Source organism: Mrakia frigida (assembly GCF_051309035.1).
Source record: "Mrakia frigida strain ATCC 22029 unplaced genomic scaffold BDY24scaffold_40, whole genome shotgun sequence".
In the NCBI taxonomy this organism is placed as follows: Eukaryota; Fungi; Basidiomycota; class Tremellomycetes; order Cystofilobasidiales; family Mrakiaceae; genus Mrakia; species Mrakia frigida.
This window is the reverse complement of record NW_027481241.1, coordinates 119,789-145,021: the sequence shown is the minus strand read 5'-3', so window position 1 is coordinate 145,021 and position 25,233 is coordinate 119,789. Positions and strand designations below refer to the sequence as shown.

Genomic DNA, 25,233 nt, shown 5'->3' with positions numbered 1-25,233 from the left:
ACCTTTTCTTCTTCTTCTTCTTCTTTTCCTTGCCTGTCTTAGCTCCGTCGGTCATGGAGGATCTCGTCGAGGTTGTGATCTAGGTCGACTCGGTCGCGTCGAAGTCATTCTTTTCCTCCTCTCTTGCAAGTTTCGTGATGTTTGTTCTTTCCTTTCATCTCCCTCGACATCTGTATTTCTCTTTCTCGTCTATTTTCTTCTCCTGTGGCACACCTTTCGCCTTCTATCACTCCTATCTCACATCGTTGTACTCGCCTTCGATTTATCTCGCATTTTACTGTCCGTCGCATCGCATTGGCTATCTGTTTCTTCTCGCGTCTCCTCCATCTATGACTTTAGTCTTCCGCATCCCGCTCTCCTTTGTGCTCCCAGAACCAAAATTGAGGAGAAAGGGACAAGAACGACGCGTCGAGGTGGACGTCTCGAGTCGACTGAAGGATTGCGAAAGGAAGCTGAACGGAACTTGACAGTCTCCAGATTTACTCCTCGTAGACAGCTTCGACCGTCTTAGGCAGCTCTTCGAGGCGAAACGATTTAGGAAATCCTGCTCGTGCTCAACTCAAGGACCGGTCGAAAGAAAGAAGAGTCGGAGGGCGAATCAAGCCAGAAAGATCAGAAAGATTCAAACCAGCTCTCGAACAGTGATCAGATCACTTTCGAGATCGAGTGTATGGAGACCAGGAATCCGTCGAGAACTCGATGCTGGTGAGTCGCGAAGGAAGAAAAAGACCAGACCCTTTTTCGACCTGTCAGGATCTCCTTCCCTCTCTCTCTTCTCCCACCCACCACTCCCTCAAATCTACCAAAATGTGAGGTCCCTTTTCTCGTACATGTGAAGAAGGCCTTGGCTAACCTGTTCTGCTACTTCAGGTCTCGACACCGACTCGTACGAAACCTGGATCTCGATGGTGTGCACTCAACCATCTCTTCCCCCTTCCCTTCCCCTTCTTGGGGAGATGCCCTCCTTCGCGTCGCTCACGCTTCTTGTCCCTTCTTTTAACAGCTGAGATGAACGACGGATCTGACTCTGAAGCTGAACTCGAGAACGAATGGGGTCAGTCGTCTTTAGCTTTCTCCTGAAGGACGATTCAAGAGAAGCTCTCGAGCTGACCTTCCCTTCCTTCTCCTCCCTTCTCTTTTAGACGACATGACCACAGATCAACGAGGTGCGCTTCCTGTGATCCACTCCTCCTCCCCCCTCGATCTAACTCTCCTCTCCTTCTTCCCTTTTGTCTCTTCAGTCCTTATGGATTCTGGAATCGACCACGTCCGATCTCTTCTCGGAGACTTCGCCACTTCCGACCTCACCGACAAGCAGATCAAGGATTCTCTCTGGTACTACTACTTCGACGCAGACAAGACGGTAGCGTGGCTGTTAGAGGAGAAGGAGAAGGCAGTGAAGAAGGCAGAGAAGAAGAATGGTAAGCTTCGTTTCCTATCCGTCTCCTTCTCAATCTGGGCTCGAGCTCGCTTTGTTGGTCGCAAGGGTTGTTTTCGTCCGATGGAAGGAGCTCGGGTCCAAGTGGGTTCTCTTCTCTCCTTTATATTGACTCGGAAGGACTACATCGAAGGATCCCTGCTGACCCCAGCTCTCTCGCTTTGCTTTTAGACGTCGAGCCGATGGACGAGGACGTCGCCGCTCCTCCTCCTCCTACCCCCATCGCCTCGACTCCCTCACTTCCCCTCACGGCTCTCCAACGCCTCTCCCTCTCACGACAAGCCAAATCCAACCTTGCATCCAAGAGCACGCACCCAGCACCCTCATCCCCCTCTCTCGCTCCTCCCACTGCCGGCGATCAGCCTCAGCCCAAGCTCTCCAAACTCGCCTTGCTCGCCAAAGCCAGAGCTGCAGCCGCTTCTTCACCCTCCGTCACCCCGACCAGTACCCCTACTCAACCTCAAGAGCCAACTCTATCCTCTCCCAAACCTCTCTCCAAACTCCAGCTCAAACTCCTCGCCGCCAAAGAAGCCAAAGCTCTCCTCGCTCTCCCTCCTGCTCCTCCTCCACCACCACCCCCTCCTCATCCTTCAACCTCGTGCTTCCTTCCACCCTCCTCGGAGATCCTCCTTCAGCCCACCTCGTTCAGCCGACTCCTCGCTCTACCGAGGTCGTCGCCGAAGCAGCTCAAGCTCGAGCCTCCCGCTGGACGCACAGAGGTCTTCTCGGTGTTGGACGTGATGGGAGCCGAGAGGGAGACGATTGCGAGGGTGTTTGAGGGAGAGAGCCCGGACGATGTAGTTCTGAGGAAGAGGGAGGGAACGAAGTTGGCTAGGGTTGGAGGGTTGGAGGTCGCTGGGCAGGTCTAGGAGGAAGCTCGTCGTCGAGGGGACGGAATCACTCGAATTGAACACGGAAAGAAGACACGAGATCAGGTGTTGACGATCTTCGCTCTTCCTTCTATGATCTCTTTTCTCTCTCTACTCAGCGCCCAAAACAACCAAACCTACCGCCTCCAGCAATGCAGCTTCCTCTTCCCAACCCAAGGCCAAACCCAAACCCGCGTCGAAGGTCGCTCCCTCCTCGTCGAAACCGACTACCTCGATGGCGGACGATCTCGCTGGAATGAACCTCGGAGACGACCAGGAGGAGGAGAGTGCTTCGTTGCCGTTGCCGAAGATGACGATGGAGAGGAGTGCGATTCTGAAGGAGGTGAAGGAGAAGGAGAAGGACGGGAAGGGAGGATCGATCAGTTTGGTTGTTATCGGTGAGTTCTTTCACCTTTTTGAGGCCCGCCGGATGCGTATTTGGAATCGAAAATGGAGGAAGAGATTCTGATGCGAGCAGGGCTAACCCAATTCGACTCCTCCTTCCCATCCCTCCTCCTCCAGGTCACGTCGACGCCGGGAAATCAACGCTTATGGGTCGGCTGCTGTACGAGCTAGGAGTCCTTTCGGAGAAGGAAAAGATTGCGAACGAACGAGGGAGTGAGAAGATGGGGAAGAGCAGCTTCCAGTACGCTTGGGCGTTGGATGGGACGATTGAGGAGAGGGAACGGTGAGTCCCTCGATTTCGCTCGTCCTTCCGACAGCTCGAGCCTTTCTTGCAGGGTGACTCGGCTTATCTTCTTCGATGGAAACACCGTCTAAGAAATCTGTTGGAGAGCTTGCTTCTCGCAAAACTCGCTGTTCTCGAGCTGACTCCCCTCCTCGTTCTCTTCCCCTTCTTTCTTCCCAGTGGAGTCACCATGGACATCGCTCTCGATCACTTCTCCACTCCTTCTCGCCACTTTACTCTTCTCGACGCTCCTGGGCATCGTGATTTCATCCCCAACATGATCTCTGGAGCCGCTCAGGCAGACGCGGCCTTGCTCGTCGTGGACTCTTCGACGGGAGAGTTTGAGAGTGGGTTCGAAGGCGGTGGGCAGACGAGGGAGCATGCTTTGCTGGTGAGGAGTCTTGGAGTCAAGCAGGTCGTGGTGGTGGTAAACAAGCTCGACACGGTGAGTTTTCCTCGTCCAGACGAACTCTCGAAGATGAAAAACGTCGCGTCGACGGGCAGAAAGCTGACCGCTCTTCGCCTTTGCTCCTTCTTTTCCGTTTCTTCTTCAGGTCGATTGGTCCGTGGATCGATTCGAGGATATTCAAGACCAGATGAAGCCTTTCCTCGCTCAGTCTGGCTTCCTTCCTGCGAAGACGACATTCATTCCTGTCGGAGCGATGCAGGGAGTCAACCTGGTCGACGATCGAGGAGCCAGCTCTATCCCTTGGTACACTGGTCCCACACTCGTTGAACAGCTGGGTAAGTCTCGTCCTCGTTGCGTCTCTCTCAAGCTCTTCGCTGACGCCCGGTCGCTTCCTTTTCCTCGTCCCTTTCAGATTCACTGGACGTTCCTTCCAGAGCTCTCGATGCTCCTTTACGGCTACCCGTCTCGAACGTCTTCAAGGGCCAGACGTCGTCAGGAGTCGGAATCGCCGGAAGGGTGTGCAGTGGTGTCGTTCAGGTCGGAGAGAGGTTGAGGATTCTGCCTGGAGACGAAAGCGGAATCGTTAGGAGTAAGTCCTATCCTTTTCTTCCACCTCGAACCCCTCCCAAGGACGTATCCTGACTCTTCTTCTTCATCTATCTCCACAGGTATCGAGGTCGACGACGAATCCGTCCCTTGGGCCGTCGCCGGATCGAACGTGACTCTCTACCTCGCTGCTGTCGATCCCATACATCTCTCGTACGTCTCTCACTATTTTCAACACTCTCGAGTGCTCATACTGATCGATTTCTTTTCGTTCCAACAGCATCGGATCGGTTCTCTGCCCTCAAGCCTCCCTCGTTCCTCAAGTCACCACCTTCTCCGCCCAAATTATCCTCTTCGACCTCGACGTCCCAATCCTCGCTGGAACTCCGGTCGAGCTCTTTCATCACTCCGAAAACTTACCAGCGAACGTTACGAAACTCGTCAACATCCTTGATCGAGCGACGGGAGCGGTTCTCAAGTCGAATCCAAGGTGCGTTCCGTCTCGACGCGTCGTCTTTCTCCTCCTTCATTTCGCTGACTTTGACGGTCCAACTCTCTTCTTCTCTGGCAGAGTCCTTCCTCGGAACACGTCGGCAACCGTCGAGATCACGATCCGAGGTCCAGCGGAAGGGTCGAACGATCGTCAACAGAAGGTCTCGCTCGAGACAGTGAGCACACACCTCTTCTTCTCCTCCACTTCTCCTCTCTGCTCGATACTGATTCCTCATTCTTGTCTTCCCAGTTCGCCGCCAACAAGGAGATGGGACGGATCTTGCTGAGACGAGGAGGAGAGACCGTTGGGGCTGGGATCGTTCTGGAAGTCGTTAGGTAGATCTACCTTGTTGATTATCTCGTTATGATGGAACGTTCGAGGATGTTATGACGCTCTTGTTCAGAGGAGGAGAGGGGGGAGGAAAAGGCTTGGGGGCGAAAAGGCTGGATCCGATTTTGTTTTCACGACGCGTCTCGGGGATCGAAACCATTTCTCTTTCCTTTCTTTGTCCATCAGCTGACTCTCCCCCGCTTGACCTGAACGGTTTACTAGTACCACGACTTTTGCTCACCAACCATCATCCGTGCAATCGAAGCGCCTCAGGGAGTAGAAATCAGGATCGAGCTCACCCCTCTCGCTCTTCCTCCCCTCATCCCCTCTCGCCCAACCAAGGTGAAACCGAAAGCTCCTGCTTCGTGTTCTTCCAAACTACCAGCTCCTCTCCCAAAACATCCATGCCCTCCACTACTCCCTCCTCCGCTCCTCTCGTCGGTCACTTCATCGAGTCCACCAGCAGCACCACCGCCTCTCCCTCGTCCGAGTCCTCTTCGACCCTCCCCCCTGCCCCCCTCGTTTCCAAAGTCGCTCAGGCTCGAGGAAGGGAAAGGAATCGAGCGTTCTCGCCTGTTCGAGTTGGAGCGGGTGTTAAAGGGCTGTTTGGGAAGAAGGTATCTACGGATGCTTCAATCGTGGTCGAGGAGCTCAAGGTCATCGAGGAGGAAATTCAGAACGATCAGAAGAAGGTCGAGCTCGTCCACACCCCTCTCGTCGAACCAGCCCTCGCCCCTCCTCCTCTCCCCCAACAACTCGTCCTCACTCCCGAATCCATCGTCGACCAGCAGGTTTCCTTCGACAAGATCAGCAAGAACTCTCCCGAGTCATCGTCCTTCTCCCCCGTCGAGATCAGTCTTCAGATCAAAACCATGTTGACCTCACTTTTCGACGACTCTGAGCTCGCTCCTCCCGACCAATCTCGCCTCCTCGCTCTCCTCGGTCGACCAGAAGTCATGAACGGAGGAAATGGAAAGGAGGAGGACGAATCGTCTGGGATGTCGTCGGTATGGAAGTGTCTCGAGCACGCTTCGCACGATTCGTTCTGCTCCATCGTCGGTCTCACCCTCCCCTCTCCTTTCCTTCCCTCGCCCCTCTTCAACTTGGCTGACTCGGTCTCGTCTTCTCTCCCAAACAGATGGTCTCCTGCGATCTCGACTTCTCGACGACTCCTGAAGTCACGCTCGCCAGCTGGATGGATTTTGGAGGCTCGGTCGACCCAACCCTTCAAGCGTCGTCGAGTTCGGGAGGTTGGCTTCCTTCCTGGCCTTGGGGAAAGAAGCAGCCGCCTGTGGTTCCTCTTCCCATGGAGGGTGGAGGTGGAGAGAAGGTGGTGAGGGTTTGGTATCCCAGCAAGACGAAGATGTCTCTTCGTGAGTTGTCTCTTTTCGTGTGCGACGCGTCGAAGCATCAAATCGCTGACCTGTTCGCCTCTGTGGTGGTTTCTAGACGCTACTTGGTGGGGATTCTCGATCTACTTGCCTCCTCCGATGATGCTGGTTCTCGACGATGGCCAGTGAGTTTTCGATGCGTGGCTTCGCATTTTGGACGTCTCGATCCTGCGACTGACTCTTTCTCTTTTTGACTCGGTTTTCCAGGGTAGGAACACTTGTTTGTCTTCCTCCGATGCTATCTGTAGTTGGAGTCCTTCCTCAAACGAGTACTGACTTCGTTTTCTCGTCTTCTTTTGCTCTAGAAACGAATCTCGGCGTTGACCCAAGGTCTCTCGTATCTCATCAAGTTTCTCCCCGGCCTCCTCGATCTCGGTCCTGGGATGCTTCTCGCCCTTGCACTGTACGTTCTCGAGTTCAAGGCTGCCATGTGGAAGAGGGGGGTTGATGTGACTCTCGCTCTTACGTCTCGCAGATTGGGCTCCCTCGTTCCGATGATTTCCTTCATCGCGTCTTTTATCGCGTGGAGCTGGACGACCATCAAATCTTACGACAAGGGAAAGGGGGTCATTCTTTCTGCGACTTGGCTCTGTCCCCTCCTTCTCATCACTCGAGTAAGTCCAAGCATCTCCCTCGAAGTCAGCAAGGACTAAACGACGCGCTCTCTCTCTTTTTCCTTCTCGCAGAGCTGGGACGCTCCCTCTCCTCCCGACTCGCTGCTTGCCGCCCAGTCCGACGAGAAGGTGGCCCTCGATTCCGTCTCAGAACTCGAACCCCCTCTCCTCGTCGTAGAAGAGGTCAAAGTCGCGGCCTGATTGACGCGTCTGCTTTCCCTCCTCGTTGTCTCTTTCTCTCTCTCTCCCAATCATTATTTTCTCCTCGATCTTTTCTCGCTTGTTGTGATTCTCTTTCTAGTTTCTCCGTATATAACTATTGCTCGATACTCCTTATTTGACGCCCTGTTTTCTGCTTGACGACGAACTTTAGAATCAAGGACATCCTCGAACCGTCATCATCTCCTCCTCTCCTCTTTCCTTCCTCTATCCCACCTCCTCTCTTCTTAGAAACCCCTTCTCGCATGAGCGAAGACATGTCTCCCTCTACGGAATTCCTCTTTTCGACGTTCAAGGTCAGTGTTTACCCTCTCCTCCCTCCCTGGATGAAGCTGTCGAAGGACCGAAGCTCACACCCCTTCCCTTCCCTCCTCCCTCTGCTCGTCGACCGTCCAGGTCACCTCGCAAGTCTTCTACAAGACACCACTGACTTACGGTCTCGTTAATCTCAAGCCTATTCTACCTGGTCGTGAGTCTTGGCGCTTCAGTCTTCAGGCATCGAGGCTGAGTTCAAGGAGGGAAGGGCAACGTCGAGCTCACCTCGTCCTCCTTCCTTCTTTGCTTTTCGACTCGCTGCTTTCCTCCCTCCTCAACAACTTCTATCTTTCCCTCCCCGATCAACGCAACCCTTATGAAGACATCCTCATCTGCCCTCGTCGGGTAGTACCAAGAATGTCGTCGCTCACAGCAGCAGAAGTTTCCGACCTGTTCCTGACCGTCCAGAAGGTCGGAACCGTTCTCGAGAAAGCCTACGGAGGGGAAGCTTTGACGATCTCAGTTCAGTAAGCTTCACTCTTCTCTTCTGTACCTTCCAAAGACTTCGTTGACCCCTATTCCTTCTCCCTTTCTTCTCATAGGGACGGAGCAGCAGCTGGGCAATCAGTTCCCCACGTCCACTGCCACATCCTTCCTCGTCGGTTCTCAGACTTCAACGGAGATAATGACTCGGTGTATCCTCAGCTGGAAGCTTCCGAGTCAACGCTTAACGAAGGAATGGAGAAGCTGGAGGAGCCCAAGAAGCGAGCCTCGACGTTCAAGGTCGACGCGGACGAGGATCGACCTCCGAGGACGCTGGAGGAGATGGAGAAGGAGGCTAAGTGGTTGGCGAGTTTATTCGAGGGAGAGGGAGAGGAACTCAATGGGAGTGTTGTCTAGAAAAGTGAGTGATTCAAACTGGAGAAGAGAAAGGAAGAGACGACCGAGTTGACTCGACGCGTTCTCGTCTCCTTTCTTCTCGTCCCGTCGCCAGCTCGGATTATAAACGGATACTGTCTGGGCCCATGTACAAAATTCTGATAAGGCTTCCGATCGATATCCTTCAGATCTCATAGACGTCTTGATGAGAGCGGAGTCCAAACCTGAGAGCAAGCATCTCCGACGCGAAACTCGATCCTCTCCTTCTCTTTGCCATCAACCGCCATGAGCCGAATCGTCCCTTTCTCCCAAACTTCCCAACGGAGATCTTCGTCCACATCTTTCTCTTCGCTTCACCTTCTACTCTTGCCGTCTGTGCCCAACTCAACCACTCCTTCTTCGCTCTGGCCGTCTTTCAGCTTTGGAAGGAGGTTGAGCTCTTCGAAGCAAGGCAGGTTCATCGTCTCTTCCAGGTACGCTTCGTCTCTTCTCTCCTCCCCAGCTCACTCAGAGATCTGATCTCCTTCTGCTGAAACGGTTCGTTTGGCCTAGCAGAGACACATGAAGAGATATCGATCCCAACTCACTCCTCTCCTCCCCTTCCTCGAACACACCCCTCACCTCTCCCTTCGAAACATCCAACACCTCACCCTCGATGGCTCCCTCCTCCGAACCTGCATCTCCCTCTCTCCAGGTTTCGGAGATCCTCTCGTCCCTCAGCGGATGGTGGTCACCAACGTCGTCGAAGTTTCTTCCCCTTTCAACTCCATCTTTCAAAAGGTTCAACCCCTCGAGCTCGTCTTCGTCTGCAAACATGGAACCCTCGCTTCTAAACCGCCTTGCCTCTTCGATCCCACCCACGTGCCTTCCAAACGACGGACCAGCAACATCATCGTCGTCCTTCAGCCGCTCTCCGAGGAAGTCCAGTGGAAGATCATCGGAATGGAGCTTCTGAACCTCGTCGTAGGGATCGCCGTCTCAGAGGACGAAGTCAACATCGTCAACAACGTCAAGAAAGACCTTCTTGTCCGGTTCGTGCTCAAGCCCTCGAGCTACCAGGAAGGATTCGAGAGGTTCCTGGAAGTCAGGAGAGAGAGGAACTGTCTTGATGGGATGTTCCTGAGGGGAAGGGAAGGGTCGGTGGTCGTTGAGGTTGGGGACGAGAAGGCGAAGAGATGGGTTGAGTCTGGGAAGTTTAGTCTTTCGGAGGAGCAGAAGAAGCTGGTGAAGGTTGAGGTTGGGGAGAAGGGTTGGGAGCATTGGGTTGGGTACAAGTAGGGCTAGGATGCAGATGAGGTTCAAGCTCGAACGCGTCGACATCAGGAGGAGACACACTGCTCCTTTCCCTCGCAGACCAAGATGCCTAGTTGGAGATGATCCTTTAAAATTGCATACGCCTGTGCCTATATCAGCTCTTTTCGGTCTTGGTTTCCTCCAAGGCGCGACGAGCCCTCAGCACTCGCTCTCTCTCCTCCACGATCTCCCTCCCACCTCCCTTTCTCCCGAGAAAGCACAAACGAACAAGAAATACAAGATTCCATCATCACCCTCTCCCGAAACCTTAGAACTAGATTAAAAACTGACGGGACCCGCCTCCTCTCTGCCCTTCTTTTACTTCCTCGCAGGGCTGACACTTCTCCTTCGTCCTCCTCGTCCACCCGTAGCTCCCCCTCGAGCAGCTCCAGCTCCAGCCCTGGGACCTGTAGGTCCTCCGGACGGAGGGTTGACGAAAGCGAAGTCACTGTGTCCCAAAACGAGAAAGGTCAGGTCAGCTCGACGCAAGGGGAAGGAAGGGAGAGACCGAGGAGAGGAGAGCAGGGATGGAACGCACCACTCGAGCTCCTGTTCGAGAAGGGTAGTTCCGGAAGCACCGTTGATGGCAGCCTGAGCCTCCTCCTTGGTAGCGTACTCGACCAGGGCGTATCCCTGAGGAGGAAAGACGGAGAGAAGAAGGAAGTCGAGGTCAGCTTCGTTTGGAGGTCGACTTGGGCTCTTGTCGAGCTCAGGAGAGAAGGAACCAGAGTTCTAGCGGCGAAGTGAGGACACCGAGCAGCTTTACCCGTCAGGCGAGCTTCCAAGATCTCAGCTAGAAGTACGAGCGAGCTCGGAAGAGGCGAGAGCTGCGACGAGGACGAGCTCTGGCTTCCTTCCCTCCTCCTGCCCTCCCTTCCCTCCAGCTGAGCCCTCCCTCTTCTCGACGGTTTCTGTCTGACCAACCAATTCCTTCGGAAGATAAAGCTCACCTTAACGTAACCAGTCCTCCTATCCAAATTCAGATGCAGGTTCTTGATGGCTCCGAAGTCAGCGAACTTCTCCTGGACGTCCTCCTCTGTGGCCTCCTCGTGGACGTTGGTGATCAGAACGATCCATCCCTCGATGGCTGAACGACGGAAAGGGAGGAAGAAGGGACAGAGAACCTGTCAGTGATGAGCGTTCGCTGTGAGGTTGAGAGTGTGGGCAAGGAAGTTCGAGCTGTACGGGGGGAAGGGGAAGGAGGAAGGAGGAAGGAGGGAACGTCGTTGAACTCACATCGCATGGCGTTTCCATCCTTCTGAGACTCCGAAGACTCTTCCGTGCGCTGGAAGGAAGCTCCGTTGGAGGAGAGAAGATCGTCGGCACCTGAGAATGCGGGAAGGAAGTGGCATAGAGATGAGGGAGGAGAGGAAGCAAAGGTCAGCGATCTCGAGCTCGAAGCAGAAGGGAGAACGAAGCTCATCCGTTCGTCTCGTTTCGAAGAAGCTGGGGGAAGAAGACCCACCGAGCTTGGAGAAACCTCGTCCCTTCTTGATACCTGTGGTAGTTTCAAAGGAAGAAGAGGCGAAGGAAAGGAGAAGGTCAGCTCGAACAGGAAGGAGGAGGGGGACGAGAGCGAGGAAGGGAAATGGGAGGGCTACGAACCAGAGTCAACGTCCATAGAGTCCGCCATTTTTTGTAGAGTAGGGAGAAGTGATGGGAAAAAGTGGAAGGAGAGAAGGGGAAGAGGGTCCGAGAAAGGGTTGGTGGAAGGTTTGGAAGGAGAAACGTAGTTGGGAGGGAGGACGGGAGGCCCGTTTCGACGAGACGACGACGAGACTGAATTCGGATCTGCCTCTTCACGGCCAGCATCTCCTTTTGATATCTGGAGCTGAGACTTTATTTAGCTCGGAAACATGACCATGTACCCTCACTTCTGCGTACAAAGTTTCTTTGGTGTTCAGCGAGCTCGAGGAGCGAAGGAGAGGCGAAGCCATCGCGAGACCATCACCTCCTTCGCCACGTCGGCCCTCGACCACTGGAACTCCAATCTCTTCAAATTTCTCCGACTGGACCAAAGGGAGCGATTCGTCAATCCACGCGCACCTTTGAGAGCTCACCAACTTCCCACCGAGCACTGGCGACGGGGCAAGGAAGCAGAACGGGCGACGACTCGCGTCCTCTCTTTCAACCCACTCGATGAGTGAGTTTTTTTTTCTTCGACCTTCCGTCATCTCTTCAGAAGAACTCAAGCGATCGAGAACGGGGAGCAGTAGGTCGATACATGTTTTGGGGCGACGTGTACTCGATCTTTCTTCGAGAGGAGGGCACTCTCTTCTTTTTCGCCTCAACGTCGACAAGCTCTTTCCTCCCCTCCCTTCCTTCTTCCCCTCCCAAATCACCCTTGGACATCTCCCCCTCCACCTTCCTTACTCTCAAAAGATGTCCTTCGTGAGTCTCCTTCCCTCGCAATCTCAAGAAACTCTATCTTCGAGGCTTGTGTGCCTGACTGAAGTCGTGTGCTCGGATTTCCTTCCCTCCCTTGACCTTCCCAGACCACCCCCGTCCGGTTCCTCGCTCGCTCTTCGCTGAGACGACCGATAACTTTCACCGCGTAAGCCTCATACCCTTCCTCCACTTTGTTTGTCTATCTTTCACGAGCTTACTCTGTCTCTGTTGTTGGTTCTTTTGACGTTGTTTCCAGCTCTCGATCCATCTCCCTCACTCCCTTCCGTTCCTCCCCTTCAAAGATCGACTCCATCGTCGAATCAATCTCAACACTCACTCTCCTCGAAGCCGCAGAGCTCGTTACAGCACTCAAGGTAAGCTCACACACATACACCACCTGGTTTCGATGCTGCTTGAAGAACGGAGGGAAGGAGGTCGAGAGAAAGAAGGAAGCTCAAAAGAAGGAGGGAGGGCTGACCTTTTCCCGTTCGCGTCTTCGCCACTCGGCTCCCATTCGAACAGACCAAGCTCAACATCACTGAGGTTTCTATGCCTGCCGCGTCGGCGGCGGGAGCTGTCGTCGGAGGTGCTGCTGGAGGTGCTGCTGCTGAGGAGGAGGTCGTTGTACGTCTCTTTCCCTTTCACTTTCGCTTCCCTTCCTTCGAAGGTCGCTCGACCGCGTTCGTCCCTCTGCTCGAGCTGACTTTTCTTGTGTGTGTGTGTGTGCGTGTGTGTGCTACGTGTCCACAGGAGAAGCCAAAGGAGCAGACTCAGTTCAACGTCAAGCTCGAGAAGTTCGACCCTGCCTCCAAGGCGAAGGTCATTCGGGAGGTCAAGGCTCTCATGCCCAACATGAACCTGGTTGAGGTGCGTTTCTCGCTTTCTCTCCTACCCCAGCACGAAGATCCGAACGAGCAGAAGCTCACCTTCCCTTCTCTTTCTTCCCTCCTCGCTCCCTCTCTCACCCAACCAAACACCTCCCTCCCTCGTCCTCCCGACTCTCCTTCAACCTCCCTCCTTCCCTCCTTCCCACCACCCCTCCTCCTCCTCCTCTCAAACCCAACCCAACCCCAACACCACCTCCCACAAACCCGCAGGCCAAGAAGTTCGTCGAGTCGGTGCCGCAGGTGGTCAAGGAGAACCTCACAAAGGAGGACGCCGAGGCTTTGAAGCAGAAGTTCATGGATCTGGGTTGCACCGTCGTTTTGGAGTAGTAGGTTCGCTCTAGAAGGAGCAACAGAGGGGAAACGGGGGGGTATAGAAATGGGAATCAATCCAACTCGGGTCGGTGTTTGGTGGGAAGAGGGAGAAAGGAGGGAGAGGTGCTGGGAGAGAAGGAGGAGGGAGAGTCAACAGGTCACCCAAGGTCGAGACGAACGCTCGCGGCGTTGAGGACGCTCGAGGCTTTGAGGATTGAGGAACAGTCTGCTCGTGGTCTCCCCACTCTCCCGGAGGAGTCATGACTAGCCGTGTTGGGAGGGAGGAAGACGTGTGAGCTCGTTCGACGCTCTCTCGTGCAACCCTTCGTTTCGTTGCTTCGGAACTTCGGAAAGCCTGTTGACTGGTAAAGAGCTCTTCTCGAGTCTTCCTCAAGATCCATCAATCGAATGAGCGAGCCAACGGTGCTCGAAGTAGAGACCAAGAGACGCTCGAAGGAATCGCGTCGACCTCTTCATCCCTTTCGTAAACGTCGGGACTTTGACCTTCAGAGAGCCTGTCACCTAGCTCGAAAGCTCCTCTTACCGCCTTCTCTCTCTCTCTCTCTCTCTCCTGCTCTTTCACACCCTCAACAACAAAAGAAAGCAACAAAAAACTAGAATCGAATCACCGCAACCCTCTCCCTCCCTGTCACCACCTCCCACCCCTCCTCTAAAGATCCAGATAATCCTTAATCTCCCTCTCGCTCAACGTCCTAAACACCGGCTTGATCCTCTCCCCAGGACTGGCGATCAACTCCTCGGGTTTGGGGACGGTGATGATCCCTATCTCGATGGTCTTCTCCGTCATCTGTCCTTCGAAGCCTTCCTTCAACGTGAGGAGAGCCGTGTGGATGGCGTCTTCTAGGGAGATGTCGTCGTTGTACCTGCGAAGGGCGAGGGCGAAAGTGGAAGGAAGCGTGGGTGAGCAGAGGGTCAGTGTTGGTTCGACGAAAGGAAAGAGGGCGGGAGGAAAGGAAAGAGGCGAAAGGAGGAAGGGTTCGGAAGGAAAGAGGATCGTGAAAACGCACCTCTTCTCCAAGAACGTCTTGGCGTTGATCATGTTCTTTCCGATAGCGGAGGCTTTCCAGGCCCAGAAGGATCCTGAAGGGTCGACCTGGTAGAGGGAGGGACCTCGATGGGAGTCCCAGCCGGCGACGAGGAGGGAGACTCCGAAGGGTCGGACACCACTGGAAGAACCGGAGAACGAAGAGAGAAGACAGTCAGTGAGGGTAAGGAAAGACGAAATGAGGGGAAGAAGGTGATGGGCGAAGGAGAGGAGGGGAGGGAAGGGGAAGGAAGGAAGGAGGAACGTCGCGAGCTCGAGGGAGAGCTGCCCCTTGGCTCCTGCCTCTCCCTCGACGTCTCCAGCTCCCTAATCATCCTTCCAGCCTAATCCAGCTACACCCCTCCACCCACTGCTCCCTCCCCATCAACTTAATCAACCTCCAAAAACCCTTGCAGAAGCTCAATCTCGTTCTCGAACTCACCCGGACTGAGTTGCCTTCTGCATGATGGTCGCAATCTCCTGAGTCAACACCTTGGTCGGAGGGTACTCGTTGTAGATCTTCCAGTACGCCTGAGCTGCCTGTCTCGCTTTGGCGATGAGGACTCTGAAGTCTGGTCCCATCCCGGAGTAGACGATTCCAATGTTTGGGCAGACGAGCGAGACCTTTTCGATGGCCGAGTCGTCGACGAGGATCGAAGGAGATTTCTTCTCGGTGGCGATGACGATACCGTTGGTGGCTATAGAAGAGGGGTAGGGTGAAGTGGGGAAGCGAGAGCGGGGGGTGGGATGAGGGAGGCGATGGGAGGGAGGAAGGAGAAAGAAGGAGACGAGGTGAGCTTCTTTCCTTCCAGCGACACGAAGCGAGAGAGAGATCCCGACAGCCAGAAAGCGAGGAAGAAAGACACTCACCCTTGATACCCAGCGAGGTTCCTCCAGCGTTGACTGCTGCTAGAGCATGCTCGATTTGAACGAGCTAATAGAGAAGAAGAGAAGAGAAGGGGACGTCAGCACCTCGTTTCCTTCTCATCTCTCTCCCTTCCCTCCTCGTCTCCTCGTCCGACTTGAAAGATTATTCGAGAAGTGAGCTTACCTTTCCGGAAGGACTGAAAGTTGTGAGCGAGAACCTGAAAGCGTGAGAAAGAAGATGAAACGAGGGAGAGGTCAGCAAAGGTTGAGAGTTGAGCTCGGTGGAGGGGAGGAGGCGAGATGGCCCAACTCACGAGTACGCTCCTCCTCCTCCAGGGGCAGACATGGCGAGAAAAGAAAGGAAGCTAAAGGGTAGAGGAGAGTGGTGGGAGAGAGGGTTGAAGAGCGAGAAGGGGAGTTGGGTTTGACGGGTTCGGGGTGAGAAGGAGATCGATGTGGGTAGGAGGAAGGAGAAGGACGAGGTGCGTCGAGGTGGAGGGAGTACCTTTCGATTTCGAGGAGGAGGATTTTGACCTCTATCCATCACCTTGCCAGCAAATCTTCAGCTCGCCTTCTCGTCCTCGACACCACCGTAGCCCAACCTTCTCGGCTTCCTTCGATTAAAGCTCGGACTCTCCTCAGAAACCGCCTGAATCGAGCTCGCAAACGGCCCATCCTTCCTTCGTCCATCTCCTCCTCCCTTTGTCCTTCTCGACTTCTTCGCAACCTCCCAGGCCACCTCAGTCACTCTCCCCTTCCCCTCTCGCTCACTATGGGTCGTCTAGTACCTCCTACCAAGTGCGCTTCTCTGCTGCTTCCGTTCCTCGTCGTCGTCCGCTCCTTCCTTCGCTTCGAGCTCACCTCTCCCTCCTCCTCCTCCCTTCTCGTTCAGCTTCGGACTCGTCGAAGAAGGACTCTACAGATCAGGTCAACCTACAGAGATCAACTTTCCTTTCATAGAGGTACATTCGGGCTCTTTTCCTTTTCTCGATCAAGCTCGCTGCCTCCTCCTTCGTTCCGTGAGCTCGTTCGTCTCGTCTTCGTCGTCGCTGACCTCTCCATTTCTTTCGTTCGCACAATCAATTACAGAAACTCCAACTCAAAGCGGTCGTATGGGTAGCACCCGAAGAACCTTCAGAACGATTGTCAGTCTTGTCGTCTCTTTTCTTTCTTCTCTCCCTCTCTCCGTCGAGCTCGAAGCTCACCCCCCCCCCGTCCTCTTCCCAACTGCTCCGCTCCCAGCCTGCAATTCCTCACCTCCCACTCGATCCCCTTCCACCCCGTCTGTCCTCCCTCTCACCACCACCCCACCTTCAACAACCACTCCAACAACGGCGCAGGAGGAGGAGGCTACCTCGATCCTTCCAACCCTATCGACGAACCCACCGTCATCGCCGCTCTCCACCTCCTGCTCAAACCAGGGAACTATCCGTGTTTGGTGATGTGCGGGTTGGGGAGGCACAGGACGGGGACGGTGGTGGGGTGTTTGAGGAAGCTGCAGAGGTGGAGTTTGAGTAGTATTTTGGAGGTGAGTTTGGACGCGAGGAGGGGAGAGGTTGATGGATCGAGCCGGTTTCAAGGTCGAAAGCTACGGTCTTGAGGTGGAGCTGACTCTACTTCGTCTTCTGGATTCTCTGTAGGAGTACCGTCGCTACGCAGGAGCCAAAGTTCGGATCCTGAACGAACAGGTTCGTCGGTCGTCGTCCCTCCCCTTTCTCTCCCTTCTTCTCGATCGTCGCTCACTCACACAACCCTCTTCGTCCCCGATCACCCACCCACCCCTTCCGCTGCAGTTCATCGAACTCTTCGACATCGACCTCATCTCGATCCGCCCGTTCGATCAGGACGACCACACCGACGCGGACGAGCTGCACGGCGTGGGGACGGGAGTGGGAGGGCAGCATACGTATACGGGTCAGAGTCAGGGGGTGGCGTATCGCTGAGAGGGAGAAGAGAAGAGAAGAGAGGGAGCGGGAGGGGAGATCCAAGGGCTGGGTTTTTCGTTTCCTTCTTCGGTTTTTGGAGGTTTGGGTTGGCAAACGGCTGATGCGATGTGGGGTTGAGATAGGATAGCGTAAATAGGGGAGAGAGAGAGAAAGAGAGAGTTACAGAGAGCGAGGTTTGAGTTGAGGAGGTGGAGAAGAGCCGTTGGAGGAGAACGACGAAAGAGGTCGTCGCGACGTCGACGAGTAGAGAACGAGGGGAGAGACAGAAGCAGCGTTGCTGGGGTGATATATACAACTCGGTCCTCCGAAACACCAGAACGGGGCTCGAAGTCTATATAGATGGACTTTTCTGTTTCAGAATCTCTCTTTCATGAAACGGACGAGACGCGTTCTCGGCCCCTCTCTCTCTCTCTCTCTCTCTCCCTCACATCTCCCCAACCAACACAAAGTCTTGAAAGATTCATGTTCCGTTCCCGCCTCGTACGCTAGTAGATCTACTGCCTGTCCTCGTTCGGGACCATCTTTGGAATGGGCAGATTGTCTCCCATCGTTCCTTGCGCCCAAGCGTCCATCGCAGCGTTGTAAGCCTCGTCCTGTCCGTTCGAACCGGTGAACTGTGAGCGTTGAGGAAAGCAGAAAAACGGGGGCGGGGAGTCAGTGAGGAGAGGGAGGAGGAAGGAGGGAGAGGGAGAGCCAGAGGGAGAGAGTCAGAGGGAGAGAGCCAGAGGGAAGAACGAACAGAGCTGATTTTCAAAGGTCGCTGGGAAAGTTGCGTCCGGTTGAGTTGAGTTGAGTTGATAGAGGGTGAGTGGGTTTGAGGAAGGAGAGAAGATTGGTTGGTGAGGGAGGCGGAAAGGAAGGAAGAAGAGGAGGGAGGGAGGAAACGGGAGGTGAGCTTCCTTCTTCTTTTTCCGAAAAAGAACGAGAGACTGAGGGATCCTCTACTCACACCTCCAAGGACTTGGTTGTTCAAAGCCTTGACCTGCGATCCAGCGTCGTCCGAGACTCGGAGGTATCTGTGGGAAAAGATGGTGCGTGAGGGTGGGTGAGCTTCGGTTCCTTCCCTTTCCTTCCTCTCGCCGTGGCTCTCTCCTTCTTCCTCCTCAACGAAACCAAACCCAAAGAACCCCCCCCCCCAAAAAAAAAGAAAAGAGTAGAACGTACGCCTTGGACCAGTAGTAAGGTCGACCCACGTTCTTACGATCAGGGAACGAAGGCCAGTGGACCTCGCCCTGGACACCGTTCTCGTTGAAAAAGGCCTGGATCGTCTCCTCGGTATCGGCAAAAGGCATGTTGCGGAGCTGCGAAAAGGTACAAGAGCGGAAGCAAAAAGGTGGGAGGTCAGATCGAGATAGGAGGGGAAGAGGCGATGGCAGAGAGGGTCAGGGGAGAAGGGAGGGTAGGAGTGAAAGCTCATCAAGAGGAGAGGAGGAACGAACGACGAAAGTGAGCTGGGCTGGGCTGGAAGTGGAGAAGGCCCGAGGAGAGATCTGGGCAGATCGGAGGGTGGAGAACCGAGAGAGGGTGGAGAAAGCTCGAGACATGGCTTGAAGGGAGGGGAGGAAGGAGTAGTTGGAGGGAAGGAAGCAGGGAGGATGGTGAGGTTCGAAGTGTCGAGTCGTCGGTCTGTTTTTATCGCCGTTTTTTTTTTTAGCCAAGCAGGCTACCTCTTTGTGTAGATAAACATATCGTCTCGAAGCTCCTTCGCAATTATTGTAGGATCTTGACCGCTCCGGAAGGCTCGAGAGGACAGAGAGAGAATCATCGTCTCCTTTGAGAGATCTCTCTCGGTCTGCAGTCTTCCTGGGACTCGTATCTTCCTCGGGAGGCTCGTAGTACTTGCATCGAGCTCATTCTCACTCTGATCGAAGTCGATGTTACGTGAGAACAACCGGAAAAGACAGCGTCTGCGACCCCCGACGCGTTCCGCTCTCTCTCTCGCCGCCTCCGCCAGACCAAAGCCCCTTCAAGCTGCTAGACCTGCGTCTCTCCGGAGCCAACCACCAAGTGTTCAGACCCAAAAGCTCCTACAAAGATCATCTAGAAAGGAGGTCCCTTGGAATCGGGAGCCTCCTTCTCGCCGGAGTTTGCCCACTTCTCCATGTCGTCCGCCCAGTTCGCCTCCGATTGCTTCACGACGTACTGTAGGGGTAAAATGGAAGCGGGTTCAACTCGTCAGCTAGTCGTCTTCGATTCAGAGTCTCGACGGGAAGAGATCTCTCCAAGGGAACGAAGGAGACGCGGAACTCGAGCTCGACCTCTGAAGCTCGAAGCCTCAGCCTCGCCCAAACAGGAAAGCACGCCCAAGCGGAGAGCGAGGAGAGAAAGACTCACATGTTCAATGTTGCATGCTCGCTTAAGTTGAAAATTACGTGGCAAGAACAGAAGGAAAGGTCGAAAAGGGAGGGGAAAGGAAGGGGAAATGGTGAGCTCGCTCGTCCGTCTCTCTTCTTCTACTCCCTCTGTTCAACGACTTCAGCAGTGAATGTTGGACTCACACCATCAATCTCCTCCCCCGAAAGATCCATGACCTTCTGATCAAACGAGTCCGGAACCCTCAAGAACCTGTTGGTTCGAAGCAAGGGAAAGGGAAGAAGAAGGAGAGAGGGTGAGCTCAACCGTTCCCTTCCTTCCTTTCCTCCCTCTCGCCCCGAGTCTCTCCTCCTCGAGGTCCCTCGTCCTCGTCCTCTCCATTCCCTAACCCTCTAGCACCTCAGAGTACCGATCTCGTAGCACTCACCCAAATCCCTTCGACCACTTCATCTTCACTCCCTTCTTCATCCTCTCGCCTCCAGGAATGTTGACCTCTGCTCTCACACCGATCTTGTCGAAGAGGAAGTTGCTCAGATCAGTTTCTGTTAGGGTGAAGGGGATGTTTCGGATCTGTTTCAACCCAGCGAAGAGGATCAGAGGTCAGGGGTTGGGCTTGAAAAGGAGAGGAGAGGGAGGGAGGAGACGGACACAGTAAGTCTTTGATAGCAGAGAGTTTGAGCTGGAGAAGGAACGAGCGGATGTTGAGGCGATGGGACGAAAGGAGGAAAGCCGAGTGAGCGCGGACAGAGTGCGAGACATGTTGTCGGAAAGGGGAGAGAGAGTTGGGAGGAAGAGAGGGAAGGAAGGGTCCGGTGAGCTTGGACTTTCGTTTCGGAGCGCAGTTGTATTTGGGGGCTTGAAGATTTGCTCGGAGGTGAAGAAGAGAACAGAACAGAGATGGTATCGAGTCATAATGTCGAGGCGTACATAGAGAAAGAGGGAAGAAAGCAATCGTAACAATGAACGAATCGAGAGAGACAAGACGTTTCAATCAAAGCTTCGCCTTAACCTGACCTCCTCCACCGTTTTTCAGCGTAGCAGCAGAAGCAGCGAGAGCGTAGGCGTTCCTCTCCTTGACCTTGACGGCTGCGAAAGGAAGCGAAGGTCAAAGTGGTCAGTCGGAGTCGAGAGAGAAAGGAATGAGGAGACGACGGCTGGACTCACTGAAGATGACCTTATCTCCCTCCTTCCACATCTCAGTGACAAGAGTCTCTCCAGGGTAGACCACACCCGCGAATCTGGAGGCGAGGAAGGGAGATCGGAGTCAGCGGAGGAATGAGAAAGGAGAGAAAGAGAAAAGGCGACGACTCACCGAACTTTGATGTCCTCGTACTCTCCGAAGGTCTGCAGGACGTGTTTTCCAGCGATACCGAACGAGCAGAGTCCGTGGAGAACTGAGAAGAGGAGAGAGCGTCGAGGTCAGCTCAAGCGCAGCGGGAACGAAAGAGAGAAGAAGAACGAGAACGAACTGGGCTTATCGAATCCACCCATCGAAGCGAACGAAGGGTCGAGATGCAGGGGGTTCAGATCGCCAGAGAGTCTTTTGAAAGAGGCAAAAGGAAGATATGTCAGCTCGAGAGAGCCTATATAGGGTACAGGGAAGGGTGGACGAACCGGTAGAGAGCAGCCTGTTGAGGAAGGGTCTTCTCCTCGACAGTCGCGTCAGGAGCTCGAGCAGGAGGTTTGTTGGCGGCACTAGCGGCTCCTCGATCTTCAGAGCAAGAAGGGAAAGAGACTCATCAGTATTCGTTCGAAAGCAGAAGGAAGAGAAGACGTGAAGACTCACCGCTTCCCTTGACCTTTCCTCCGAATCCTCCACTTCCTCGAAGCACAACGGTCGACTGGTTCTCGAAGACCTTCTTTCCGGTAGCCTTGTCAACCGTGTCGATGATGACGGTGACGGAGGCGGCCTTTCCCTGTGATTTCAGGGCAAAAAAGGAGAGAAGAGGTCAGTCTTTGAGCTCGAAGGAACGGACGGACGAGAGAGAAACAACGCACCTTGTCGAGAACCTCGAGCAGCCTCGCCTGACTGACGAGAGTACCACTGGTAGGGATGGGTCCGACGATCTTGAGGTACTGCTCTCCGTGAAGAAGCTTGGCGGGGCTGAAGTTGGGAACGAAGTCGAAGGGGATGGATCCTCCGGAGGCGAACTGAGGGATGACTCCGAAGGTTGGGAGAGCCTGAGGAGAGAAGAAAGGTGAAGGAAAGGTCAGACAAGCTCCTCGACCAGCGGAGAAAGAATAGAACGTACCGAGAAAGCGTCGTCTTGCTCGTAGACCCACTTGAGATCCTTCTCGGTGGCTCCGACTCCCAAAGCGTACAGGATCACGTCCCGCTCGGAGTAAGTGAACTCGTCGGGCTCGGGAACGTTGGCCTTCGCGTCCTTGACAATCTGAGGGTCCTCGGAGTCGTCGGAGGAAGAGCTGGAAGCCTTGTTGTCGAAGTTTTCGATGATCTGAGACGGAGAGGAAAAAGAGGCAGGTCAGACGCGTCGACGAGGTAAGCAGAGCGACAGAAAGAAGACGAACCTGCTGAAGAGCCTCAGAAGTCGAGGAAGGGTGAGTGGATCGTCCATCCTCTGCAAAGAGAATAAGGAGATGTCAGCTCGAGCAGAAGAAGAAGAGCAAAGCGAGTCGACTCACTGAAGTTGGTGATCTTCTTCCACTGCTTGACGATGTCCTCGGGGGTGAGAGGTCGATCGTTGGGGAATCCGTGCTGTAGTCAAACGAAGGTATATCAGTCGGAGTTCGAAGGTCGAGGGGAGAAAAGCTTGGGATTGAACTCACTCCTCCAGATCGCTCCCACCGAACCTGAGCAGCCCATCCTCCGGAAACCTCGAAGAGCTCTCCCGAGGTCTCGCAGTCCTGAGAAGCGAGGTATCCAACGAGAGGAGCGACGAAGTCGGGCTTGAAAGCGTCGACCATCTCTTGAGGCCAGACCTGTCGAAGACGAAGTAAGAAAAGGTCCGAGGTCAGTCGAGGAGGGGAGAACGGAAAGGAGAGAAGGGAAGAACGGACGGTTTGAGTCATGGCGGTTCCGGCACTGGGAGCGATGCAGTTGACCCTGATTCCGTAGTTCTCTCCCTCTATGGCGAGAGTTCGGGTGAGACCGAGGATGGCAGCCTTAGCGGTGGAGTAGTTGGCTGGGAGAGGAAAGAAAGGAAACGAAGACGCGTCAGGTCTGAGTCATTTCGAACGGTACTTCACGAGGATGAATCGTGGACTCACCTTGTCCGAAGTTTCCGTCTGCAAAGGAGGGAAGAAAAGAGGGTCAGCTTACGTCTTGGAGGAGTCAGGGAAGAAGGGACGCGTCCAAACTCACAGATTCCGACTCCCGAAGCGGTGGTCACGATTCTTCCTCCCTTCTGCTTCTGCATGATGGGCCAGACCTCCTTCGCGCACTTGAAGGTAGCCTTGAGATGAATAGCGATGACCTGGTCCCAATCGCTCTCCTGCATCGACTGGAAGGACTTGTCTCGAAGGATACCGGCGTTGGCGATGAGGACGTCGATTCGCTTGGAAGGGTTGAAGGGAGCGTTGAGAGCGGTAGAGATGATGGCAGCAGAGTCCTCGGCCGAGGCAACACAGGCAATAGCGTTTCCTCCAGCTGCGAAGAAGGTCGAAAGAGGACGAAGGTCAGAGGGGAGGAAGTGAAAGGAAGAGGGAGGAGGGGACGCGACGAACCTGCGACGATCTCGTCGACAACAGCCTTGGCTCCTTTCTCGCTCACATCGTTCACGACGACTCCAGCTCCCAACTTGGCGAACATCAAGGCGTAGGCTCGTCCAAGACCAGCTCCAGCTCCGGTGATGACGACAATCTGCTTGTTGAAGGCGACGGGAGGGTTGGATTGCTGGTTTGGGGCGAGGGAAGCAGCTTGCTTGAGGACGGCCTGGTACAGAGGGAGAAGGTTATCGAACGTCAGCAGAGTGTTATCAGTTGGCTTCGGGCTCGTAAATGGTCGTTCGCTCCTCACCATCATGTCCTTGTCCGACATCGACTCGTGGTGATCAGCGTCCTTGAAGTCCCTGATGTCCGAGAATCGAGCTTTGACCTGATAAAGAGGAAGGGAAAATATGAAAGGTGAGTATGAGCCTCGTTACTTCAAACCGAGACTTCGAGAAAAAGGAAGAGGAGGACGTACAGCACTTGGCGTGAAGGTCGCGTCGGTCTTGAAAACGACTCCCTTGCTCTGCTCCCATCGAACCTCGGAAACGAATCCAGCTCCGACCTCGAAGATTCGACCAGAGATAGGAGGAACTCCCTGCATTTAATCGAGACGAAGAGGGAGACGCAGTCAGTAAATTGAGACGAGGAGAGGGAAGGAGAGGAAAGTCGCGACTCACAGAGCTGGCGCAAAGAACTCCAACCAAGGGAGCGACGAACTCGGGCTTGAGAGACTTGAGCATCTCAGGAGGCATGACCTGTCAAGGGTTGAAGAGATGAGGTTCGGTCAGAACAGGCTTGAGAGCGACGACGAGGTGGGAGAAAGGTAGAAGACGAACAGTCTCGGTCATGGCGGACGCGGCCATAGGAGCGATAACGTTGACAGCGATTCCGTACTTGGCTCCCTCTCGAGCCAGGGTTTTGGTGAAGGCGACGAGTCCCACTTAAAAAGAGAAGGAAGATTCAGCAAAGGGCCAAAGCGAGGAGGGAGGAGACGAGAGCTCACTCTTAGCGGCAGAGTAGTTGGCCTGTCCTCGGTTTCCGTAGAGAGCGGCGGCAGAAGTAGTGTTGACGATTCGTCCGTGCTGAAGAGTACAAGTAGTAAAGATCAGCTTGAGCTCTAGATAGGAGAAGAGGTAGCAAACGAACCTTCTGGCTCCTCATGATCGGCCAGACGGCTTTGCTCATGGCGAAAGCTCCCTTCAAGTGAACGAGAACGACGAGATCCCACTCCTACGATTCAAACCCGAAGATATAGCGTCAGCCCAGAGTGTGAGGATGTACGGAGGAGTACAAGAGAGAACGAACCTGCTCTGACATGTTCTTGAACGACTTGTCTCCTACAAAAGTCGAGGAAAGAAGAGCGAGAGGACCGGTAAGAGGAACCCGAGATCAGCTCGTTGCCCTTCCCTTTCCCTCCTTTTCCGTCGAGATACTTGAGGATCTACTTACGAAGGATACCAGCGTTGTTGATGAGGATGTCTACTCGTCCTCCGAAAGCCTTCTGAGCGTCCTGAACGATGAGGTGGCCATCTGTGACTGAGTGTGGGGAAATCACAGCTTGACCTCCGGCTGAAGGAAGATGGACGATGAACGAGAGAGTCAGCGATCCATAGATAGAGCAGAAGAAGAGTTGTCGGATGACAGTAGGTCGAGCGAGTCTAGTAGAGCGAAGCCTAAATGGTGAGGGAAGGGGGAGGAAGAGGGAAGCAGGGAGGGAGGGAGGGAAGAGAGGACGAAGCTCACCGTTCACGATCTCGTTCATAACCTTCTCAGCGTTCTCCTTGCTAACATCGTTGATGACCAGCTTGGCTCCTAGACGGGCGAAGAACAGAGCGTATCTACAAGAAGGGGTGAGAGCAAAAAGTCAGCTTCGCTGGAGAAAGGAAGCGGGACAGGGAGAGTTGAGCTCGATGGTTTCGTTCGACTCACACTCGTCCGATTCCTGAACCAGCTCCAGTCACAATCACTACTTGATCACGGAAAGAGATGGAAGACATGGTGGAAAGAAGATGGGTGGGGATGGTTGATTGGTTGATGGGGGGGTGGGTGGGGGTTGGGGGGTAGAAACTAAAAAGAACAAGGGAAGGAAGGAGGTCGGATCGATAGAAGCGCTGAGAGGCCCAAGTAGCCGGAGCGAGATCACGTTCAAGCCCTCCTTCAGCTCGAGTAGTATTTTTCGTTGTTTCACCTCGGTCAGAGATTCTGGGTCTCTCCGAGCTCTTAAATTGACTGGTTTTGATCTCCCTTTTTCTCTGGAGTGAGAGGAAGGGCAATGAGCTCCTCCGGTCAACAAAGAAGGTCGCTCGACGCGACTCTTTTCTTCTCAGTCCAATTTCCTGATGTTCACTTTCTAGATCACCTTTTTTGTTCTATCAACCTAAA

At 54.3% G+C, this 25,233-nt stretch overlaps 10 protein-coding genes across 10 annotated transcripts; 6 read left to right on the top strand and 4 right to left on the bottom strand.

Annotated features, from left to right (window-relative positions):
* Nucleotides 1–625: 625 nt before the first annotated feature.
* On the top strand, nt 626–4,921 carry BDY24DRAFT_210027 (P-loop containing nucleoside triphosphate hydrolase protein). Its single transcript, XM_076636509.1, has 14 exons — nt 626–809; nt 871–908; nt 1,004–1,054; nt 1,158–1,166; nt 1,242–1,421; nt 2,427–2,705; nt 2,830–2,995; nt 3,176–3,440; nt 3,550–3,739; nt 3,817–3,993; nt 4,073–4,163; nt 4,231–4,440; nt 4,522–4,618; nt 4,693–4,921. Exons 1-14 carry the CDS (start codon nt 700–702, stop codon nt 4,780–4,782), a joined length of 1,953 nt encoding a protein of 650 aa, XP_076492916.1. The 5' UTR covers nt 626–699; the 3' UTR covers nt 4,783–4,921.
* A 1,293-nt stretch (nt 4,922–6,214) lies between these two features.
* Nucleotides 6,215–7,158, top strand: BDY24DRAFT_210009 (uncharacterized protein). Its single transcript, XM_076636508.1, has 3 exons — nt 6,215–6,289; nt 6,470–6,567; nt 6,640–7,158. The coding sequence occupies exons 1-3, from the start codon at nt 6,283–6,285 to the stop codon at nt 7,117–7,119; spliced, it is 585 nt and encodes a 194-aa protein (XP_076492915.1). The 5' UTR covers nt 6,215–6,282; the 3' UTR covers nt 7,120–7,158.
* Nucleotides 7,159–7,167: 9 nt separating this feature from the next.
* Nucleotides 7,168–8,325, top strand: HNT2 (bis(5'-adenosyl)-triphosphatase). Its single transcript, XM_076642192.1, has 5 exons — nt 7,168–7,293; nt 7,394–7,466; nt 7,635–7,779; nt 7,855–8,156; nt 8,247–8,325. The coding sequence occupies exons 1-4, from the start codon at nt 7,243–7,245 to the stop codon at nt 8,150–8,152; spliced, it is 567 nt and encodes a 188-aa protein (XP_076492914.1). The 5' UTR covers nt 7,168–7,242; the 3' UTR covers nt 8,153–8,156; nt 8,247–8,325.
* A 292-nt stretch (nt 8,326–8,617) lies between these two features.
* On the top strand, nt 8,618–9,486 carry BDY24DRAFT_402334 (uncharacterized protein). Its single transcript, XM_076642191.1, has one exon. The coding sequence runs from the start codon at nt 8,693–8,695 to the stop codon at nt 9,407–9,409; it is 717 nt and encodes a 238-aa protein (XP_076492913.1). The 5' UTR covers nt 8,618–8,692; the 3' UTR covers nt 9,410–9,486.
* A 162-nt stretch (nt 9,487–9,648) lies between these two features.
* On the bottom strand, nt 9,649–11,158 carry BDY24DRAFT_402332 (RBM8 family RNA-binding protein). The gene is made up of 6 exons (XM_076642190.1): nt 11,030–11,158; nt 10,890–10,922; nt 10,661–10,750; nt 10,375–10,511; nt 9,963–10,057; nt 9,649–9,872 (listed from the first exon to the last, which is right to left on the bottom strand). Exons 1-6 carry the CDS (start codon nt 11,055–11,057, stop codon nt 9,743–9,745), a joined length of 513 nt encoding a protein of 170 aa, XP_076492912.1. The 5' UTR covers nt 11,058–11,158; the 3' UTR covers nt 9,649–9,742.
* Nucleotides 11,159–11,806: 648 nt separating this feature from the next.
* Nucleotides 11,807–13,026, top strand: MNP1 (mitochondrial 54S ribosomal protein bL12m MNP1; the record flags this gene model as incomplete). Its single annotated transcript, XM_076643881.1, has 6 exons — nt 11,807–11,815; nt 11,920–11,978; nt 12,069–12,186; nt 12,335–12,436; nt 12,563–12,679; nt 12,910–13,026. 6 exons carry the CDS (start codon nt 11,807–11,809, stop codon nt 13,024–13,026), a joined length of 522 nt encoding a protein of 173 aa, XP_076492911.1.
* Nucleotides 13,027–13,681: 655 nt separating this feature from the next.
* Nucleotides 13,682–15,269, bottom strand: PRE8 (proteasome core particle subunit alpha 2; the record flags this gene model as incomplete). The annotated part of the gene is made up of 6 exons (XM_076637574.1): nt 13,682–13,895; nt 14,040–14,198; nt 14,499–14,754; nt 14,927–14,990; nt 15,108–15,141; nt 15,238–15,269. The coding sequence occupies 6 exons, from the start codon at nt 15,267–15,269 to the stop codon at nt 13,682–13,684; spliced, it is 759 nt and encodes a 252-aa protein (XP_076492910.1).
* Nucleotides 15,270–15,581: 312 nt separating this feature from the next.
* BDY24DRAFT_209845 (protein-tyrosine phosphatase OCA1 family protein) lies at nt 15,582–17,098 on the top strand. The gene is made up of 6 exons (XM_076636507.1): nt 15,582–15,721; nt 15,816–15,885; nt 16,013–16,068; nt 16,166–16,451; nt 16,564–16,611; nt 16,717–17,098. The coding sequence occupies exons 1-6, from the start codon at nt 15,696–15,698 to the stop codon at nt 16,864–16,866; spliced, it is 636 nt and encodes a 211-aa protein (XP_076492909.1). The 5' UTR covers nt 15,582–15,695; the 3' UTR covers nt 16,867–17,098.
* Nucleotides 17,099–17,275: 177 nt separating this feature from the next.
* BDY24DRAFT_402317 (RNA recognition motif domain-containing protein) lies at nt 17,276–18,449 on the bottom strand. The gene is made up of 5 exons (XM_076642189.1): nt 18,309–18,449; nt 18,034–18,170; nt 17,819–17,885; nt 17,609–17,629; nt 17,276–17,483 (listed from the first exon to the last, which is right to left on the bottom strand). Exons 1-5 carry the CDS (start codon nt 18,411–18,413, stop codon nt 17,364–17,366), a joined length of 450 nt encoding a protein of 149 aa, XP_076492908.1. The 5' UTR covers nt 18,414–18,449; the 3' UTR covers nt 17,276–17,363.
* Nucleotides 18,450–20,064: 1,615 nt separating this feature from the next.
* FOX2 (bifunctional hydroxyacyl-CoA dehydrogenase/enoyl-CoA hydratase FOX2) lies at nt 20,065–24,897 on the bottom strand. The gene is made up of 25 exons (XM_076642188.1): nt 24,781–24,897; nt 24,595–24,689; nt 24,301–24,420; nt 24,157–24,188; nt 23,998–24,081; nt 23,855–23,933; nt 23,688–23,791; nt 23,529–23,606; nt 23,327–23,446; nt 23,159–23,236; nt 22,867–23,074; nt 22,505–22,789; nt 22,411–22,428; nt 22,201–22,325; nt 21,970–22,122; nt 21,826–21,898; nt 21,712–21,761; nt 21,435–21,638; nt 21,181–21,363; nt 20,969–21,098; nt 20,797–20,893; nt 20,652–20,722; nt 20,495–20,576; nt 20,347–20,420; nt 20,065–20,268 (listed from the first exon to the last, which is right to left on the bottom strand). Exons 1-25 carry the CDS (start codon nt 24,846–24,848, stop codon nt 20,174–20,176), a joined length of 2,706 nt encoding a protein of 901 aa, XP_076492907.1. The 5' UTR covers nt 24,849–24,897; the 3' UTR covers nt 20,065–20,173.
* Nucleotides 24,898–25,233: the final 336 nt, after the last annotated feature.